General features: G+C 47.2%; 1 protein-coding gene across 1 annotated transcript in view; it reads left to right on the forward strand.

The window, feature by feature from the left end:
* The window catches only part of ankhd1 (ankyrin repeat and KH domain containing 1), a 42,658-nt gene extending 22,521 nt beyond the window's left edge, over positions 1 to 20,137 (forward strand). Inside the window, exons 10-35 of the mRNA XM_031807611.1 lie at positions 388 to 497; positions 859 to 946; positions 1,142 to 1,269; positions 2,346 to 2,489; positions 2,607 to 2,709; positions 2,890 to 3,531; positions 3,739 to 3,987; positions 4,262 to 4,383; positions 4,489 to 4,600; positions 8,447 to 8,592; positions 10,486 to 10,628; positions 10,751 to 10,964; positions 11,098 to 11,273; positions 11,387 to 11,549; positions 11,963 to 12,058; positions 12,502 to 12,618; positions 13,257 to 13,437; positions 14,087 to 14,576; positions 14,699 to 14,854; positions 15,080 to 15,229; positions 15,576 to 17,113; positions 17,328 to 17,501; positions 17,926 to 18,189; positions 18,400 to 18,563; positions 19,291 to 19,455; positions 19,554 to 20,137. Of these exons, the coding sequence (XP_031663471.1) occupies positions 388 to 497; positions 859 to 946; positions 1,142 to 1,269; positions 2,346 to 2,489; positions 2,607 to 2,709; positions 2,890 to 3,531; positions 3,739 to 3,987; positions 4,262 to 4,383; positions 4,489 to 4,600; positions 8,447 to 8,592; positions 10,486 to 10,628; positions 10,751 to 10,964; positions 11,098 to 11,273; positions 11,387 to 11,549; positions 11,963 to 12,058; positions 12,502 to 12,618; positions 13,257 to 13,437; positions 14,087 to 14,576; positions 14,699 to 14,854; positions 15,080 to 15,229; positions 15,576 to 17,113; positions 17,328 to 17,501; positions 17,926 to 18,189; positions 18,400 to 18,563; positions 19,291 to 19,455; positions 19,554 to 19,613 (6,095 nt within the window). The 3' untranslated portion in view covers positions 19,614 to 20,137. The remainder of the gene's footprint in view (positions 1 to 387; positions 498 to 858; positions 947 to 1,141; positions 1,270 to 2,345; positions 2,490 to 2,606; positions 2,710 to 2,889; positions 3,532 to 3,738; positions 3,988 to 4,261; positions 4,384 to 4,488; positions 4,601 to 8,446; positions 8,593 to 10,485; positions 10,629 to 10,750; positions 10,965 to 11,097; positions 11,274 to 11,386; positions 11,550 to 11,962; positions 12,059 to 12,501; positions 12,619 to 13,256; positions 13,438 to 14,086; positions 14,577 to 14,698; positions 14,855 to 15,079; positions 15,230 to 15,575; positions 17,114 to 17,327; positions 17,502 to 17,925; positions 18,190 to 18,399; positions 18,564 to 19,290; positions 19,456 to 19,553) is intronic.
* The last annotated feature ends 216 nt before the right edge of the window (positions 20,138 to 20,353 follow it).

Here is a 20,353-nt window from a genome sequence, read left to right on the forward strand (position 1 = left end):
CTCTGTTTGTCTGTCTCAAAACAAACTCCACCATCTATTTGAGATGACCTCAACTAACCGGTCTGTAAATAGTCTCGCTATTGTTATTACTTCTGCTCTTTAATTACTTGTTACCTTTTTTATTTCTTATTCTTATCCATATATATTTTTTAAAACTGTATTGTTGGTTAGGGGCTCGTAAGTAAGCATTTCACTAAGGTCCACACCTGTTGTTTTTGGCGCATGTGACCATTTTTTTAAAATTAACAATTAAAATAAAATTGGATTTGATCATTTCATAAATTATTGAAATTGACTCTGTTATTCCCAAAAAAACCACATTTTATTTGAAGTTTGTAGTTGTTATACCCTCTGTGTGTAATTTGACACCTGTGCTCTTGTCCCCAGGAGCCAATGTCCACGCCACCACGGCGACGGGGGACACGGCGCTGACCTACGCCTGTGAGAACGGACACACAGACGTGGCTGACGTGCTGCTGCAGACTGAGGCTGACCTGGTGAGAACTCACCCTCTGGAAAAACACACTTCATGTCCGTGCACAGACCTTTTTTTTGTCTTTTTTTGTAGTTGAGTTGTTCACACGTTTGCGTAAGTGTGTGTGTGGGCTTCTCCAATGGCACCCTATTTGTTTTCTAGTTTTGACTGGCGCCCATAAGGCTCTGATCTAAAGTAGTTCACTATATAGGGAATAGGGTCCCTATAGGGCTCTGATCTAAAGTAGTGCACTATATAGGGAATAGGGTTCCATTTGTGACGCTGTCTCTGTGTTGTGTAGATGCTGGATACGTCGCTGCTTGAATAGGCTCTCTGTTTCTACTTGTACACGTTACACACTCCTGTCTCTGTTTGTCTTACAGGAGCATGAATCGGAGGGGGGCAGGACCCCTCTAATGAAAGCTGTTAGAGCGGGCCACCTCTGTACTGTACAGTTCCTAATCAGCAAAGGTGTGCTTCTGCTCCTTCACTGTGTAGCAACACCACACAAAACCACACAACAGACATCTGACACGTTGTAGCTTGAGCCGCGTTGCTCATCAGATAAAGCCTCATTGAAACAGAGTATTTAAACGTTATAGGGTTGCTGTTGTTTTCCATGTGGCCTCAGATTGACCCTGTTCTTGGTCTCTCTCCCTCCACCAGGAGCTAATGTGAACAGGGCGACGGCCAACAATGATCACACAGTAGTGTCTCTAGCCTGCGCCGGGGGCCACCTGGCCGTGGTGGAGCTGCTGCTGTCTCATGGGGCTGATCCTACTCACAGACTGAAGGTGAGATCACTTGTCCCAAGCTCCTGGGCACAACGGTCTCAGGAAGGACATCTGATATTAAGATTGTCACACTGCAAGCCTTATAATGGACCCCTGTGTAAACAAAACCTTTCTCTAATCCCTGTGTAAACAAAACCTTTCTCTAAGCCCTGTGTAAACAAAACCTTTCTCTAAGCCCTGTGTAAACAAAACCTTTCTCTAAGCCCTGTGTAAACAAAACCTTTCTCTAAGCCCTGTGTAAACAAAACCTTTCTCTAAGCCCTGTGTAAACAAAACCTTTCTCTAAGCCCTGTGTAAACAAAACCTTTCTCTAAGCCCTGTGTAAACAAAACCTTTCTCTAAGCCCTGTGTAAACAAAACCTTTCTCTAAGCCCTGTGTAAACAAAACCTTTCTCTAAGCCCTGTGTAAACAAAACCTTTCTCTAAGCCCTGTGTAAACAAAACCTTTCTCTAAGCCCTGTGTAAACAAAACCTTTCTCTAAGCCCTGTGTAAACAAAACCTTTCTCTAAGCCCTGTGTAAACAAAACCTTTCTCTAAGCCCTGTGTAAACAAAACCTTTCTCTAAGCCCTGTGTAAACAAAACCTTTCTCTAAGCCCTGTGCAAACAAAACCTTTCTCTAAGCCCTGTGCAAACAAAACCTTTCTCTAAGCCCTGTGTAAACACAACCTTTCTCTAAGCCCTGTGTAAACACAACCTTTCTCTAAGCCCTGTGTAAACACAACCTTTCTCTAAGCCCTGTGTAAACACAACCTTTCTCTAAGCCCTGTGTAAACACAACCTTTCTCTAAGCCATGAGTAAACACAACCTTTCTCTAACCCCTGTGTAAACACAACCTTTCTCTAAGCCCTGTGTAAACACAACCTTTCTCTAAGCCCTGTGTAAACACAACCTTTCTCTAAGCCCTGTGTAAACAAAACCTTTCTCTAAGCCCTGTGTAAACAAAACCTTTTTCTAAGCCCTGTGTAAACACAGAACTGTCTCCGTGTATTTGTTCCTTTTTTAATTCTTGATCAAATTCTCCCAAGATCCTGATACTAACGATGACGTGTGTTTTGTGTCAATCTCTCACCTAGGATGGCTCCACCATGCTGATCGAAGCTGCTAAGGGCGGTCACACCATCGTGGTGTCCTATCTCCTCGACTACCCCAACAACGTCCTGTCGGTCCCCGTGCCAGACTTGTCTCAGCTCACACCCCCATCCCATGACACTTCTCCGGTAGGGACTTCTACAAACATGTTTGTTTATTGTTGATACCAGTTACAATTTTTATATGTTGATTCCAAGTATTGATACTAAATATACTTTTCTAATATCCTACCCTAACCCAAACAGGCTCCACGAGTTCCATTCCAAGCCCTGGCCATGGTGGTGCCTCCTCAAGAGCCAGACAGAGTGCCCTCCAACATCACACCGCCTCCACCCGTCATCACAAAAGGTCCGATCATACAACGTGTGTTAACAGCAAATACATTTTCCAACATTGCCAAGAAGAAAGACCACTAGACCACCATTTGACTGCACAAGGAATCAAAGTGTTACAATATTGCAGTAGTCATTGAATGTATGGTACAACCTCGTAGCTAACTGGTTGTGTTGTCCTGTGTGGCTATCTCAGGCGGATCCAAGCAGAGGCTGAGCCCCCTACAGGGCAGCCCTGTTGCCGCAGGCGGTCCGGACGCGGACCTGCTGCCTCCTTTCCACCCGTACCAGCCCCTAGAGTGCATCGTGGAAGAGACTGAGGGCAAGCTGAACGAGCTGGGCCAGAGGATCTCCGCTATAGAGAAGGCCCAGCTGCAGTCCTTGGAGCTCATCCAAGGAGAGCCTCTCACCAAAGACAAGATTGAGGAGCTGAAGAAGAGCCGCGAGGAGCAGGTGCAGAAGAAGAAGAAGATCCTCAAGGAGCTGCAGAAGGTGGAGCGCCAGCTGCAGTTGAAGACACAGCAGCAGTTCACCAAAGAGTACATGGAGGCCAAAGGCCTGAAGGACGACCCGGGGCAGCTTGGCCAGGCGGCAGGGGTGGAGCAGCCCGGCACCCCCCTGCCCTTGCAGGCTGCAGAGCCGGGCTCCGACACCGAGGGGGACGGGGAGGGCATCCACCACCACCATGATGGACAGCCCCACCCCGCCGCCGAGGAACAGGAGGAAGAGGATGATGAGGAGGAGGACTACGCCAAGCTACCTCAGGTGGACACCATCCTGTATAGACAGGCCCAGGAACCCCCGCCACCTGCTCCTCCTCACACCCAGGCCCTGCAGTGTCCCGCTCCTCCTCACACCCAGGCCCTGCAGTGTCCCGCTCCTCCTCACACCCAGGCCCTGCAGTGTCCCGCTCCTCCTCACACCCAGGCCCTGCAGTGTCCCGCTCCTCCTCACACCCAGGCCCTGCAGTGTCCCGCTCCTCCTCACACCCAGGCCCTGCAGTGTCCCGCTCCTCCTCACACCCAGGCCCTGCAGTGTCCCGCTCCACCCCTCCTGCAGGCCCGTTTCTTACCCTCCCATCTCCTGGCCACCCAGCAGTCCACAGACTTCAGTACGGCGGAGTACCCCGTCAGCTCCAGCCCCGATCTGGAGAGGGTGATGGTGAACCAGCAGCAGATGTTGTGGCAGCAGTTGACAGACCTGGGACCGGGCCTTCTCACCCAGGCCCCTGAAGGACTCATGGTGGCCACCCCAGCACAGACCCTCACAGATACTTTGGACGACATCATGGCAGGTGTGTTCATTGACACGGTCCTTTCTTTGCTTTGTGCTCTGTCCAGGTCTCTTTTTGACATTTTTAACTTGACTAAAATCAGAAAATAAAACCTCTAACCATTTAAGGGACCGCTTGATCACTCATCCTTTTCATTAGCACTGAACTTGGTTTGAGTACATTTTCAACAGACTTTTTCCAAATGGTTTTAATCCATCTTGAATTCGAATGGGATGTAGTTATATTTTGAAGGTGGACTAACAACTCTCCTTCCCTCTCGCCCCTGTGACAGCAGCAGTGAGCAGCAGAGGCCCCATGTTGAGCACGACGGCCTCGCCCCCAGCACAGACGCCCATCCATTCAGTGTCCCCACACTCTATGCTCCCCCTCTACCCCTCCGTAGATATCGACGCACACGTACGTCACACCACATGTCTAACAATAACACGCTAGTTTAGCTAATAATAGTCAGACTGGTTGCTTCTGGTCAGGAAAATAACACCTGCCTGTATCTCTTGTCAGACGGAGAGTAATCACGACACCGCTCTGACGCTGGCCTGTGCCGGCGGTCACGAGGAGCTGGTGTCGGTGCTCGTCGCCCGCGGGGCTAACATCGAGCATCGGGATAAGAAAGGTACACAACTCCCATACTTTCTCTATAAAAAATATAAAAAAATGTTTTGTAGCAATACAAAAATAAACATGTTGGGATCAATTATCAGGGAACTTGATAATTTGTGTTTAGAAGTGGGAGTCCGTCTGTATGGTTGGAAACTGATTGGATGACTAGATTTAACAAATGGGCATTTGACGGTTTTCCCTTTTTTCACTGTTTGAGTCCTGGCAGGATTTATTTTCTAAGTACTTAAATTAAAAATATTATTTGAACACAAGGCATGTACTCAAAATACATATGTGCACATTGATCTATAGGCCTATGCCAACAGTGCGTGACAAATTCCAATTTATCCTAACCATTACAGAGAACACATCCATAATGACAAAGCAAAAACGGATATCACATTTCCATAAGTATTCAGACCCTTTACTCAGTACTTTGCTGAAGCACCGTTGGCAGCGATTACAGCCTCGAGTCTTCTTTGGTATGACGCTACAAGCTTGGTACACCTGTATTGGGGGAGTTTCTCCCATTCTTCTCTGTAGATCCTCTCAAGCTCTGTCAGGTTGGCTGGGGAGTGTCGCTGCACAGCTATTTTCAGGTCTCCCCAGGGGATGTTAGATCGGATTCAAGTCCGGGCTCTGGCAGGGCCACTCAAGGACTTTCAGAGACTTGTCCCGAAGCCACTCCTGCATTGTCTTTCAGAGACTTGTCCCGAAGCTGTGTGCTTAGGGTCATTGTCCTGTTGGAAGGTGAACCTTCGCCCCAGTCAGGTGTCCTGAGTGCTCTGGAGCAGGTCTTCATCAAGGATCTCTCAGTACTTTGCTTCGTTCATCTTTCCCTTGATCCTGACTAGTCTCCCAGTCCCTGCCCGCTGAGAAACATCCACACAGCATGATGCTGCCACCACTATGCTTCACCGTAGGGATGGTGCCAGGTTTCTTCCAGATATGACTCTTGGCATTCAGGCCAAAGTGTTGAATCTTGGTTTCATCAGACCAGAGAATCTTGTTTCTCGTGGTCTGAGAGTCCTTTAGGTGCCTTTTGGCAAACTCCAAGTGGGCTGTCATGTGCCTTCTACTGAGGAGTGGCTGCAGTTTGGCCACTCTACCATTACGGCCTGATTGGTGGAGTGCTGCAGAGATGATTGTCCTTCTGGAAGGTTCTACCATCTCCACAGAGGAACTCTGGAGTTCTGTCATCGGGTGATTGTGGAGGCCTGGTCATCTGATGCAGCACTCAATCACTCAAATTCTTGGTAAAATAGCCCTTACATAGCCTGGAGGTGTTTTGGGTCATTGTCCTGTTGAAAAATAAATGATAGTCCCACTAAGCTCAAACCAGATGGGATGGAGTATCGCTGCAGAATGCTGTGGTAGCCATGCTGGCTAAGTGTGCCTTGAATTCTAAATAAATGAGACCGTGTCACCAGCAAAGCACCCCCACACCATAACACCACCACCTCCGCTATTTACATAGAGAAATACACATGCGGAGATCATCCGTTCACCCACACCGCGTCTCACAAAGACACGGCGGTTGGAACTAAAAATCTCTAATTTGGACTCCAGACCAAAGGTCAGATTTCTACTGGTCTAATGTCCATTGTTTGTGTTTCTTGGCCCAAGCAAGTCTCTTCTTCTTATTGGTGTCCTTCAGTAGTGGTTTCTTTGCAGCAGTTTGACCATGATTTTTAACGCAGTTTCCTCTGAACAGTTGATGTTGATGTCTGTTACTTGAACTCGATGAAGCATTTATTTGGACTGCAGTCTGGGGCTGGTAACTCTAATGAACTTATCCTCTGCAGCAGAGGTAACTCTGGGTCTTCCTTTCCTGTGGCGGTCCTCATGAGAGCCAGTTTCATCGTAGCGCTTGATGGTTTTTGCGACTGCACTTAGACATTTTCCAGATTGACTGACCTTCATGTCTTAAAGTAATGATGGACTGTCGTTTCTCTTCGCTTATTTGAGCTGTTATTGCCATAATACGGACTTGGTCTTTTACCAAATACCTCATGAAGCTGGTTGAGAGAATGCCAAGAGTGTGCAAAGCTGTCATAAAGGCAAAGGGTGGCTACTTTGAAGAATTTAAAATATATTTTGATTTAACCCTTTTTTGGTTACTACATGATTCCATATGTGTTATTTCATAGTTTGGTATCTTCACTATTATCCTACAACTAGTAAAAATAAAGAAAAACCCTGCAATGAGTAGGTGTGTCCAATTGACTGGTACTGTATATATTTAGTCAATATAAAAGCAAGTGTAATATAAGATAATTGTTTTGAAACCGTAATGTCATTATATTATATTGTTGTACACAGTCTTCAAGAACCTCTGCATTGGCACTTGCATTTGAGGCCTTTTGGCTCTGCGAATGGCATAGCCTTGCTTTGTTAATTTATCAGACAAGACGCTCATATTTCCCCGAGTCCTTATCACAGTCAAGACACGCATTTTATAATAAATAATTTTTTTATATATTATTTTTTTTATATAACAGAATAAAAATAATTTTTTCCAAATGAAAAAGGTGGCACTGCAAAAGCGATCCGTATCTCACGTCTGAAACAGTTGTCAGTGATAATTTGAAACGGGGGCTCAAACACAATTTGTGTTTTCGATATACACTGCTCAAAAAAATAAAGGGAACACTTAAACAACACAATGTAACTCCAAGTCAATCACACTTCTGTGAAGTATTTAATAAAAATATATTTCATTCATTCAGATCTAGGATGTGTTTATTTTAGTGTTCCCTTTAATTTTTTTGAGCAGTGTACATCCGTTCTATTTAGTTTTATGCCTGTTCTTTAATGTTGTGAATGGATAAACAGTCCCGTGGTGATGAAATACGGCCACATCTGTTTGGTGAGTAGGTTGAATAATTCTGCTAAAAAATACTTTTTTTTGTGTGTGTTTATCAAACTAATGTTTTTGCCTATTTTCAGTGTGGAACCTGTCTATATTAACGGGGGTTATAGCCTTGGCCAGATCTTTTATTTACACTGATGCTTCGTTTTCAGATTTGTAAATGACCCAAATTACTTTTAAGAAGCTTTTAATAGTTTAAAAAATATATATACAAAAGTTGGGCCTTTTTCCTTTGCAATGATGATAAAAACTATCCCAATTTTTTTGGGGGGGTGGGGTTGAACCTCGACTCACGTTCGTTGAACACGTCCACTTCTTTAGTACTTTTTTAGCAACATTTACTTTTAAGAAAGGGGTTTTATTGGGGTGTTGCTTTTTACATTTTTTTTTATACAGTTCTTCTGAAGAATAATTGCATGTAGATAATGTCATGCTAACCAATTCTAAACGGCACAGTAGAAAATAGATGGGCAGCAATGATTCCAAAACTGCAGCTGTTTTTTTGGTACACAGAGTTTCCTACCTCAGGATTAAACTGTCATCTTTTGGCAAGAAATGTAGCAGTTCGATACGTTTTTCTAGGTGTTTATTTCTGTCGGACTAAACGGGAGCTTGTGAGCGCTCAGCACCTGGCGCGTAGGAAGAGGTCGGAACGCAATTGGGTGAATGAGACATGGAGAGGAAAGGGAATTTGGAAGAACTTGGATGCCTGGCTTGGTTTCTTTTGTTGTGCCACGCAAACGCACATGTACACATGGAGTCGAAGCAAATTCATTTTAAAGACAAAATATATATATAATTTGGACCATTTTACTTGCCCCCCAGAAAGCACATTTCACCAAATGGTGTAACAGTATTTGTATTTTTTTAATTTTTTTAAATCTCTGGTTAAAGATTGACCTTTGTCAGTTCGAGCAGTCGAGTATTCATGCCCATCCTTAGTATGTTGGAGAGTAAATCTAAATGTCTCTAACCATCTGTCCCCAGGTTTCACTCCTCTGATCCTGGCTGCTACAGCGGGTCATGTTGGCGTGGTGGAGATCCTGCTGGATAAAGGAGGGGACATCGAAGCCCAGTCTGAGAGAACCAAAGACACTCCTCTCTCCCTGGCATGCTCTGGAGGAAGACAGGAGGTGCTTCTCTGTTTGTTATATTTTGTGTGAACAACAGGACGAGGCAGTGCCGTAAAGCGAGACATTTTAGCGTAGCCACTTTCCCACAGCACTCTTACCGCAGCTAACCCCAGAAGTTCCAACACTAGCATTCATGCAATTGCAAACACATTCGCAGGGAAACAGCTCTAATTTATTGCATCGAACATACTATATGCTACATTAAGGCTACATCGACCCAAAATACCATGTAGGCCTAAGACATAAGTCTAATGTCCAGAATTTAATCAATATAAAATTTAAATTAGATTTAGCTACAATATCTTACATTGGAAGAAGATGGAGCCCCAGGAACCACCACATGTGGATCTCTGTTTATATTTTTTAAATATTTCTAACAGGATCTCTGTTTATATTTTTTAAATATTTCTAACAGCGTCTCTCCCTTTTTCTGGATTTACTATATTATTTCACACCTTTTTATCTCTTTTGTCTACAAAACATCTGAGCGGCATGTGATTGAATAAGTCATTGGAAACATGCCCTCCGTTCGTTACCTTCCTTGTAGACAGAATAAAACGGTTTTTGGGGGGCCGGATTACTATTAATGTAATCCGTAAACCAACTAATACATTAAACGTGCTCATTTTCAATAGCCTATAGAAGAAACAAGGAAACTGAAAAAAAAGTTTTTTCAATCTGGTAATAATGATTTTACTTTAAATTTGCTCTAGAATCTAATTATTATTATAATAAAGCTTGGTGTAATTATTATTATAATAAAGCTTGGTGTAATTATTATTATAATAAAGCTTGGCGTAGGATATTTCCTTCAAGTAGACTAAAACAGCTTATGTTGGATATGAATTGGCTTGAGCAAGATGCTGTGCAGATTTAATTCATTTTCAGCAGTTTGAGTTTAAAAATATATATATTCTTAGAGATTCTACACAGCGGTTTGTTCTAGCCAATCCTCTCAATCTCTTCATCCATTGGTTGGGCTACTGGTCATTTCCACCAATAGGCTATGGTAGCCTATAAAGAGGCTACTAGGTGTATTTTTTTAATTTTATTTTAGATAAAAGGAGACGTTAAATGTGACTAACAGGTAGGAAAGTGTGGAGATGACTGTGTGCTGATTGACCAGTAGGATAGGTGTGACTGAACATCTTCTCAACTGGCCTACCTGGTTAAATAAAGGTAAATTAAGGTGTGAATGTTCTGAAAGCTTAATTTGAATCAATCATATGAATACAATAAGATTCAATTCAGTTCAAATAAACTGTATAACTGATCACATTTGTGAAAGTATTCTACCCATATCTTCTGTTTTGTGTTATTTACGTTTCTGGTGTTTGCACCCCAGGAAGAGTAGCTGTTTCCTTTGCAGGAACTAATGGGAATCCTTAATAAACCACAGGAAGAGTAGCTGCTGCCATGGCAGGAACTAACGGGGATCCATAATAAACCCCAGGAAGAGTAGCTGCTGCCTTGGCAGGAACTAATTGGGATCCCTAGTCAAATACAAATATGAACACATATTTTAGGCCGTAGCCTGAAAAACAGCCAGACATGATTTTATGAAAAGCAGTGAACATACACATTGTTTCACCTTCTTGAATAACAGACTCAAGAACACGCTTGCATCACAGCTGTTTCTGCCCAGGGAAACTCAACGTATTGTAGCCTACAGTGCGTTAAGGGTGAGTACGCAGCGTAGAGTAGCTGCTGCTGCATAGAAACAGCTAATGGTGACCCTAATAAAACAACGAAATAACCTGTAGTGAAACAAGAGGCAGAACGACAACCTGACAGACACAAACTCACTGTCCGAACCAGCTTAACACGGCATACATTTAGATAAACAATAGAAGTGTTCTGTGGATTGACTAACCTGTGGTCCATTCATTCCAGGTGGTGGAGCTGTTGCTGCTGCGCGGGGTCAACAAGGAGCACCGTAACGTTTCAGACTACACTCCGCTCAGCCTGGCCGCCTCGGGGGGCTTCGTCAACATCATCAAGATCCTCCTCAACGCTGGAGCTGAAATCAACTCCAGGTATCCACAACCAGCCCTCCTTGCCACAGTTTGTGCAGGCTGTGCCTCTGTCCCAATCTTAACAGTTTGTATAATCACCCACTCGCCCTGTCTGTTCCCCTCGCCCTGTCTGTTTTCCTCAGGACTGGGAGTAAGTTGGGTATCTCTCCTCTGATGCTGGCTGCCATGAACGGTCACGTCCCAGCGGTCAAGCTGCTGCTGGACATGGGCTCAGACATCAACGCTCAGATCGAGACTAACCGCAACACGGCGCTGACCCTGGCCTGCTTCCAGGGACGGGCGGAGGTGGTCAGTCTGCTGCTGGACCGCAAGGCCAACGTGGAGCACCGCGCCAAGGTGGTAGCAGCTGCAGCAGGCTGGAGCCCGACATGTCATGTTGTCTGGTCTTGTGTCAAAGACATTAGAAATTATGTTCTGGTGTTGGTCTGTGTGGTGCAGTCTCACTGACCCATTATGCGTTCTCTCTCAGACTGGGCTGACCCCCCTCATGGAGGCGGCATCGGGTGGCTATGCTGAGGTAGGGCGGGTGCTGCTGGATAAGAGCGCTGACGTCAACGCCCCACCCGTCCCCTCCTCCCGAGACACAGCGCTCACCATCGCTGCAGACAAGGGCCACTACAAGTTCTGTGAGCTCCTAATCAACCGGTAATACATCTTTTAATGTATAAGTATGACCGTGAGAAGATCCTCTCAGTCAGAATATCATTCCTCTCCAGTCTCTCTTCCTCCCTTTACTCAGCCTGTTGTCCTTCTCACAGAGGTGCTCACATTGACGTGCGCAATAAGAAGGGAAACACTCCCTTGTGGCTGGCGGCCAACGGCGGCCATTTTGACGTGGTGCAGCTGCTGGTGCAGGCTGGGACCGATGTCGACGCAGCAGACAACCGCAAGATCACACCACTCATGGCTGCCTTCCGCAAGGTGGTGTGCACACACACACACACACACACACGTATGAAATAGCGGAGGCTGCTGAGGGAGGACGGCTCAAAATAATGTCTGGAACGGAGCGAATGGAATGAAATCAAACACCTGTGTTTGTTGTATTTGATACCGTTCCACTTAATCCACTCCAACCTTTACAACAAGCCCATCCTCCCCAATTAAGGTGCCACCAACCTCCTGTGGTATGAAACTAAACTGTGAATAAACACTAGTGTCACTTGCTCCTTTAAGTAAAATTGGTTCTGATACTGATACACAGTTGAATATCTCATATATGACCTGTGCTCCCCGTTCATTTCCTGTTCTTAGCTAATGACCCCGGTGGTGCGTAAAATGGCAGTGTATGTATAATAATCCCAAGAGGCTGACCTCTGAACTCTGTCTCACAGGGCCATGTGAAGGTGATTCAGTACCTGGTCAAGGAGGTCAACCAGTTCCCCTCGGACATCGAGTGCATGAGATACATTGCCACCATCACGGACAAGGTAAGCCGAAACAGACAAGACCAACAACACATTCATTGTGTCTCCCGTGTGGTGCAGCGGTCTAAGGCAGTGCTAGCTGTGTTACTACAGATCCTGGTTCGATACTAGGCTGCGTCGTGACCGGGAGACACAAGGCAGGGGTACAGTGTTTCCTCCGACACATTGGTGCGGCTGGCTTCCGGGTTAAGTGGGCATTGTGTCAAGAAGCAGTGCGGCTTGGCTGGGCTGTGTTTCGGAGGACTCACGGCTCTCGACCTTCGCCTCTCCTGAGTCCATACGGGAGTTGCAGCGATGGGACAAGACTGTAACTACCAATTGGATATGACAAAATTGAGGAGAAAAGGGGGGGTACATTTTTAGAAGATGACAAAAGGGTAAACTTTTTATTTTTCTGAAAGGAAGTGCGGTTCCAACAGTACATTATTGTCTCGTACTCCTCCTAGGACCTGCTGAAGAAATGTCACCAGTGCATGGAGACCATTGTCAAAGCCAAAGACCAGCAGGCAGCAGAGGCCAACAAGAACGCCAGCATTCTGCTGAAGGAGCTGGACTTGGAGAAGGTAAATTACTTTTCCACCCAACACAACCTTCTGCTCCTCATGGATTTGTATGGATTTTACAGCTCTCTGTAGATGTTGTGTGCACTATGGAACCCTGTTCCCGTAGGGTTCTAGGCTAAAATGTAGTGCACTATGGAACCCTGTTCCCGTAGGGTTCTAGGCTAAAATGTAGTGCACTATGGAACCCTGTTCCCGTAGGGTTCTAGGCTAAAAGGTAGTGCACTATGGAACCCTGTTCCCGTAGGGTTCTAGGCTAAAAGGTAGTGCACTATGGAACCCTGTTCCCGTAGGGTTCTAGGCTAAAAGGTAGTGCACTATGGAACCCTGTTCCCGTAGGGTTCTAGGCTAAAAGGCAGTGCACTATGGAACCCTGTTCCCGTAGGCTTCTAGGCTAAAAGGCAGTGCACTATGGAACCCTGTTCCCGTAGGCTTCTAGGCTAAAAGGCAGTGCACTATGGAACCCTGTTCCCGTAGGCTTCTAGGCTAAAAGGCAGTGCACTATGGAACCCTGTTCCCGTAGGATTCTAGGCTAAAAGGCAGTGCACTATGGAACCCTGTTCCCGTAGGCTTCTATGGTTCCATTTGGGATGCATTCTCTGGCTTGTAATCATCCAGTTTTTTTTTCTTGGGGTGTACAGTCCAGGGAAGAGAGTAAGAAGCAGGCCCTGGCCGCTAAGCGTGAGAAGCGTAAGGAGAAACGCAAGAAGAAGAAGGAAGATCAGAAGAGGAAGCTGGAGGGGGAGGAAGAAGAGGAGGAGGAGGAGGAGGAAGAGGAGGCCAAAGTAAAAGAGGAGTTAGAGGACCAAGACTCCTCTGAAGGTAACCACCTTTTTACTAGCTGCACCTGAACGGCCTCTATTAGACTAACCCAGCACCCGAACGGCCTCTATTAGACTAACCCAGCACCCGAACGGCCTCTATTAGACTAACCCAGCACCCGAACGGCCTCTTATAGCCTAACGCGGCAGCACCTGAACGGCCGCTTGTGGCCTGGCGCGGCCTCCGGCGGCCAAGCTGGGCTCCTGAAATCAGCATGGTTTTTGTCTTGAAGATGACCGTCTCTGTCTGTGTGAATTAAAGGATATTCAAGTCAGTTTAATTAAAATAGTTTAGAACATAAAATAATCTGTCAAATTAACTGAAAGTATGACGTGCTCATATTAATTTGGGAGCGGCAGCCTAGTGGTTAGAACGTTGGACTAGTAACCGAAAGGTTGCAAGTTCGAATCCCCGAGCTGACAAGGTACAAATCTGTCATTCTGCCCCTAAACAGGCAGTTAACCCACTGTTCCTAGGCCATCATTGAAAATAAGAATTTGTTCTTAACTGACTTGCCTAGTAAAATTAAAAATTTAAATTTCAACTGAGACGAAGCCACTCGACATCTTTCTAATGTGCTTTTGGTAGTTTCAGTGGCCCAATGGTAAAATAAGGGTGAATAACCTTCTGTATTTCACGCTCTGTTTAGACGGTGATGTCCCCATTGACCCGCCCAGCGCTACCACCACCACTACCATCGGCATCTCTGCCACCTCTGCCACCTTCACCAACGCCTTCGCCAAGAAACGAGTCAATGTGGCGACCACGTCCAGCACCAACCGCAAGAACAAGAAGAACAAGACCATGGAGCCCATCATCCTGCAGGACCCCCAGGTGGTGCTGGCTCAGCAGAAGACTGACAAAAACAAGATCCACGGGGAGCCCAGGGGCGGTGGGGTGCCGGGTGGCAGCGACTCAGACAACCTGGACAGCACCGACTGCAACAGTGAGAGCAGCAGCAGCGGAGGCAAGAGCCAGGAGCTCAACTACCTACCGGACATGCCCTCTTCATCTTCCTCATCCTCGTCTGCATCGTCTGCTCCCTCGGGGGTGAGCCAACAGCCCCAGCCGGTCCCTGAGAAGAGGCACAGCTCCCGAGACCACAAGGTCACAGTGTGCATCTCCAAACCACACCAGAAGTAAGAGACCAGGTCTTAATGCTAAAAAGCAGTGTCCAAACTGGGAATTATTATCTTACGTCTAAACTTGTGAATTGTCTACAGTACACCACAGGGCTCTCTGTTTCTTTTCTTCTTCTCAGACTCCATGACTGCATCAACGTCCTGGCACCCAGCTCCCTTCCCCCCTCCTTCAAAACCATTTCAGTGCCGGTCACCTCGCCCAACAGCAAGATGAACCTCACCAGCCCCAAGAGGGGCCAGAAGAGGGAAGACGGCTGGAAAGAGGTGGTACGGAGGTGGGTTGGCCTCAACTCAAACGATGGCTACTGTAGTTACGGTCACTGTGACCTTTACCCATAGAGTGCAGTGAGGGTACAGCATCTCCCTTCCTCTTGTTCGGAATTTATAACTGTCACTTCTTGTTAACTAACAATCAACTGCACCTGGTATCTACTACATAGTTGTTAAGTACAGCCGTTTGACCCAGATATTAATGGAATGGCTTGTTTGTCTTCTGTCAGATCAAAGAAGTTATTGGTGCCTGCCTCTGTCGTGTCTCGGATCATGGGCAGAGGTGGCTGTAACATCACTGCCATTCAGGACGTGACCGGTGCTCACATCGACGTGGACAAACAGAAGGACAAGAATGGAGAAAGGATGATCACCATCAGGTAAGGTCGGCCCACTGATCACCACCAGGTAAGGCCGGCCCACTGATCACCACCAGGTAAGGCCGGCCCACTGATCACCACCAGGTAAGGCCGGCCCACTGATCACCACCAGGTAAGGCCGGCCCACTGATCACCACCAGGTAAGGCCGGCCCACTGATCACCACCAGGTAAGGCCGGCCCACTGATCACCACCAGGTAAGGCCGGCCCACTGATCACCACCAGGTAAGGCCGGCCCACTGATCACCACCAGGTAAGGCCGGCCCACTGATCACCACCAGGTAAGGCCGGCCCACTGATCACCACCAGGTCAGACACTCACCTGCTTCTCTCCCTTTGGTCTTCAGAGGAGGTACAGAGTCAACTCGGCACGCTGTACAACTGATCAACGCCCTGATCCAGGACCCAGCCAAGGAGCTGGAGGACCTAATCCCCAGAAACCACATCCGCACTCCTGGTACCAGCACCAAGATGGGCTCCACCTACACCACCTCCACAGGGGCCACCAACACTATGGCGGCCGGCTCAAAGGGCCTGGCATCGGTGTTTCCGTCGTCCGCTGTGTCCTTCCAGACCCCCTCGGTCTCTCAGCAGGGAGGGAAGATGGGAAAGAACCTGTCCGCCGGGGTGAGGCCCCCCTTTGTTTCACTGCCCCTGGCGTATGCCAACCCACACCTGGCCCTGCTGGCTGCCCAGACCATGCACCACATCCGACACCCACGTCTTCCCATGGCACAGTTCGGTGGCACCTTTTCTCCATCGCCTAACACCTGGGGCCCGTTCCCGGTGCGGCCCGTCAACCCCGGCAGCACTCACAGCTCTCCCAAGCACAACGGGAGCACTGCCCCCCGGCCCTCGCCTGTCTCCGCCGCCCATCCGGAGTACACAGCTCCTGCCTCTACAGCAGCCACTGTCTCGCCCACCAGCACTGCCCCCTCCGGCAACCCAACGCCCTCTTCTGCCAGGAAGCAGCTCTTCTCTGGCGAACCAAAGACGACCAGCATGACAGCAGTCACTTCCACAGTGAGCAACGTTCCCGCCACGCAGCTGGCCCCTGCATCCTCCACCATGTCCTCTACTCCGTCCTCCCCTTCCGTGCCCATCGCCACGTCTGCACAGCAGCTGCCCGTCTCCAAGCCGGAGCCTGCTGGTGGCACCACGCCTGGTAAAGAGAAGTCCTCTCCAGATGCAGCACCTGTCCAAGGTGGAGCGTCGGAAGGTTCCAGCTCCAACGGCCCCATGTACTTCACAGGTCCTCCCACGGCTCCACCATCACTGCCCTCCCAGCAGCCGGACAGCCGACAGAAGCAGCTTCCCCTCCCCTTCTCCCCCAGCACAGAGCCCAGCCCCCAGGCCGCCCAGCCTCCCTGCTCCCACCTGCCCTCCTCTCACGCTGCACCAGCAGGGGGCAGCACCGTACCTCACTACGCACAGCCTTCTCCCTCATGCGTGCAGCCCTCGGCCCAGGTCTACCCCATGACAGCTGGGACATCTCCGCAGGAGCACCATTCTGTGTTTGTATCCTCTGGAGCATCCCAGGAGCAACACCAGAAACAACCGCAGCAGTATACCAACCAGGGCATGGCAGCCCCTTCCATGGGCATGATGAACGGCTCCCAGATGCACAGCCACGGGGGCAAGACCCAGCAGCTGCCCCCCAACTACGGCCCCAACGCCCTCTTCAACCATTTCAGCAGCATGTTTGACAGCAATCAGGTGGGCAACAATCAGGTGTGGGGAGCATGTCACCTGCCTGCTCGGACCCCTCCGGAGCAGCCCTACATGGGAGGCATGGGACAGATGGAGAAGGTGATGCCAGCTCCTGACGGCTCCAAGGCTCCAGGGTACCGCTGCAACTCCCAGAGGATTGTCACCAGTCCCATCGGTAAGCAACAAGGACCATAGACTCCACTACACACACACACACTCAGCAGGAAATAACACCATGTTGTAACCCAAGAAAATAATTTTGTTCCAGAGAAACAAATTCTACTGATTCCACAAAGCAGCACTAATCATGTTTGTATTGATGTACTTGTTCAGTTTAGTGGTTTGTGCCTAAATATTTTAACCAGGTCAGTTGACCTCTTTTGTTTCAGGCATGCACCACATGGACCCGTCAGGAAACTCCATCTCTTCGTCTGCTGCTCTGACCAGCTTCGCCACCAGTATCTCTGGCAGTGCAGTGTACCTGCAGGGTCCGTCCCCGGTGGGAACCCCCTCCTTTAGCCGCCAGCATTTCTCCCCTCACCCCTGGAGCGCCTCCACCTCCAGTAAGAACACGACGGGGCATGGGACGGGCATGGGATGGGACGGGGCACGACACGGGATGGGGCACGGGATGAGGGATGGGGCACGGGATGGGATGGGGCATGACACGGGATGGGGCACGGGATGAGGGATGGGGCACGGGATGGGATGGGGCATGACACGGGATGGGGCACGGGATGGGACGGTGCGGGATGGGACGGGGCGCGACACGGGGGACGGGACAGGGCAGTTCATTCATAGATCTAAAGTGTTTTTCACCCCCCCCCCTCCACCACCCCTTTTTTTTTGCAAACAAAGTAGCTTCAATGTCAACTTTTTGGTAAAAGAAAGAAATTAAATTAAGCCAAATCAAAGGACTTCATGTGATTTTATCTTCTTTGATAAATCCAACATTTGGAAAGTAAACAATCCTTTGCCCCCCCTCAGGTGAGTCCCCGGTGTCCTCCGTGTCGTCCCCGGTGTCCTCCGTGTCGTCCCCTCTTTGTGCGTCCACGGTGACCACGGCTCTGATTCAGGCTAAGCCCAGCAGCAACAGCCAGCAGGACCGCAAGGTGCCCCCACCCATTGGCACTGAGCGCCTGGCACGCATCCGCCAGACGGGCTCCGTGAACCACGCCATGCTCACCGCCAGCTACACGCCGCCTGTGGGACAGGGAGGAATCTGGTCCTTCGGCGTGGGCAGTGCGTCTGGTGAGTGTTTTGGAGAGAGGTGGATCGGGTTAGTGTACAGTTGTAGAGGAATTGGATAGTTTGTAGAACTGATCATCTTTAATCGTCAGTGGTTTAAGATGTTTATCATAATGCTTTGAAATATATTGTAAATGTTTTTTTTAACATAATGATTAACTCTCACACGATCCAAAATCTCAGTCCTCCCCTGCTCTTACCCTCCACCTTTAGAGGCGATGTCAGGCTGGTCTCAGCCCCTGATGGGTGGTCACGTGATACAGCAGCCGTCTGGCTTCTCCCAGCACCAAGCCATGGAGAGGGACGACACCGGCATCGTGAACCCCTCCAACACCTTCCATCAAACCATGCCCACCAACTTCATGGACTTCCCAAAGGTAGTGGACAGACACGGCTAAATAGTTGATGCAAAGATTTTGTGGTTGGAATGATCCAATGAGAACTATCACAAAAACATATTTTTATATATATATATATATATATGTGTGTGTGTATATCTATATATGTATGTATGTATGTATGTATGTATATATGTGTGTGTGTGTGTGTGTGTGTGTAGATATAGATATAGATATAGATAGATAGATAGATAGAGATATAGATAGATAGAGATATAGATAGATAGAGATATAGATAGATAGAGATATAGATAGATAGAGATATAGATAGATAGATAGATAGAGAGAGAGAGAGAGAGAGAGAGAGATATAGAGAGAGAGAGAGAGAGAGAGAGAGAGAGAGAGATAGATAGATAGATAGATAGATAGATAGATAGATAGATAGATAGATAGATAGATAGATAGATAGATAGATAGATAGATAGATAGATAGATATATATATATATATATATATATATATATAGATAGAGAGATAGATAGATAGATGTATATGTACATATATGTGTGTGTATATATGTGTGTGTATATGTGTGTATATATATGTATGTATATATATATATATATATATGAAGATATATATGTGTGTATATAGATATAGATGTGTATATATAGATATGTGTGTGTGTGTGTGTGTGTGTGTATATATGAAGATATATTTATATAAAGATATATTTTTACCAGTTTTATTTATTTTGTCCTTTCTAGGGTTTGCCAATGTCAATGTATGGCGGGACGATCATTCCTCCCCACCCTCCTATGGGAGAGGCCCCTGGGGGCCCCATGTACAACGGGCTCCATAGTGCTGACCCTGCCTGGAATCCCATCATGAATGTGGTCTCCAACTCTGCAGAGACTGCAGAAACCCAGCAGGTAAACACTCCCATCAAAATCACTCACTTATTTTCACCATTACTCAGTCTTCCTCTGTTGTGGTTTTGTAACTCAGTGATGAAAATGTGTCGTTTCAGGTCTGGCCTGGGACTTGGGCCCCGCATGTTGGGAATGTGCACCTGAATCACGTCAACTGAACACATCTAGCGATTTTGAAGCGTAGGACCATTAACAAGACTCATACACGTTTAAGAGAACCAGATAATTACATAATATACAAAGATATTAACCTAGGGAGTGTCCAGAAACGGAGAAATTGGATGTTCGGACACCGTTTTGATGTGCCTAACTAAAAAGATGACTCCAGTGTGGGCTTGCAACTTGTTTATCACTGTCTATGAACAAACCGATTGCCTGTTAAACAGGATCCATTCTTTGCTTAGTATAGCCATTATTTTGACTTTAAAAGCCCCCACATTAATTGTTCTTGGTCTGCAGGGCTCTGCAGGGCTCTACAGGACTGTACGCTTATTTATACTCAGTCCAAGAACTAGGTGATAACAGAAAGCGAGAATTCAGACCTTTTAGTGGTAAATACATGTATAATTGTTTACATACTAAAACAAAAAGGGTTAAAACCAGAGTACATGTCGTATAGTGACTCTACTGTATTAATGTGTAATATTTACCTTAATAGTCAATAAAAAATTACGAAACTGTACTGTTGTGCCTTTATTCATATTGTATTTACCTCATGACATCATACACCTCATGATTTATCTCTGCACACTTTTTTTTGTTGATATGAAGTGGCCTTAGTCTGTCTATAGAAGCGGGAGACTGCTCCTGTGTGTCATGTTTACTCACGATGATGTAATCACTCTAACTGAATGTTCTGGCACGGGGTGCTATTTATCATGCATGGTGAAGTTTCCAC

This window comes from Oncorhynchus kisutch, linkage group LG28 (assembly GCF_002021735.2).
Source record: "Oncorhynchus kisutch isolate 150728-3 linkage group LG28, Okis_V2, whole genome shotgun sequence".
Lineage (NCBI taxonomy): Eukaryota > Metazoa > Chordata > Actinopteri > Salmoniformes > Salmonidae > Oncorhynchus > Oncorhynchus kisutch.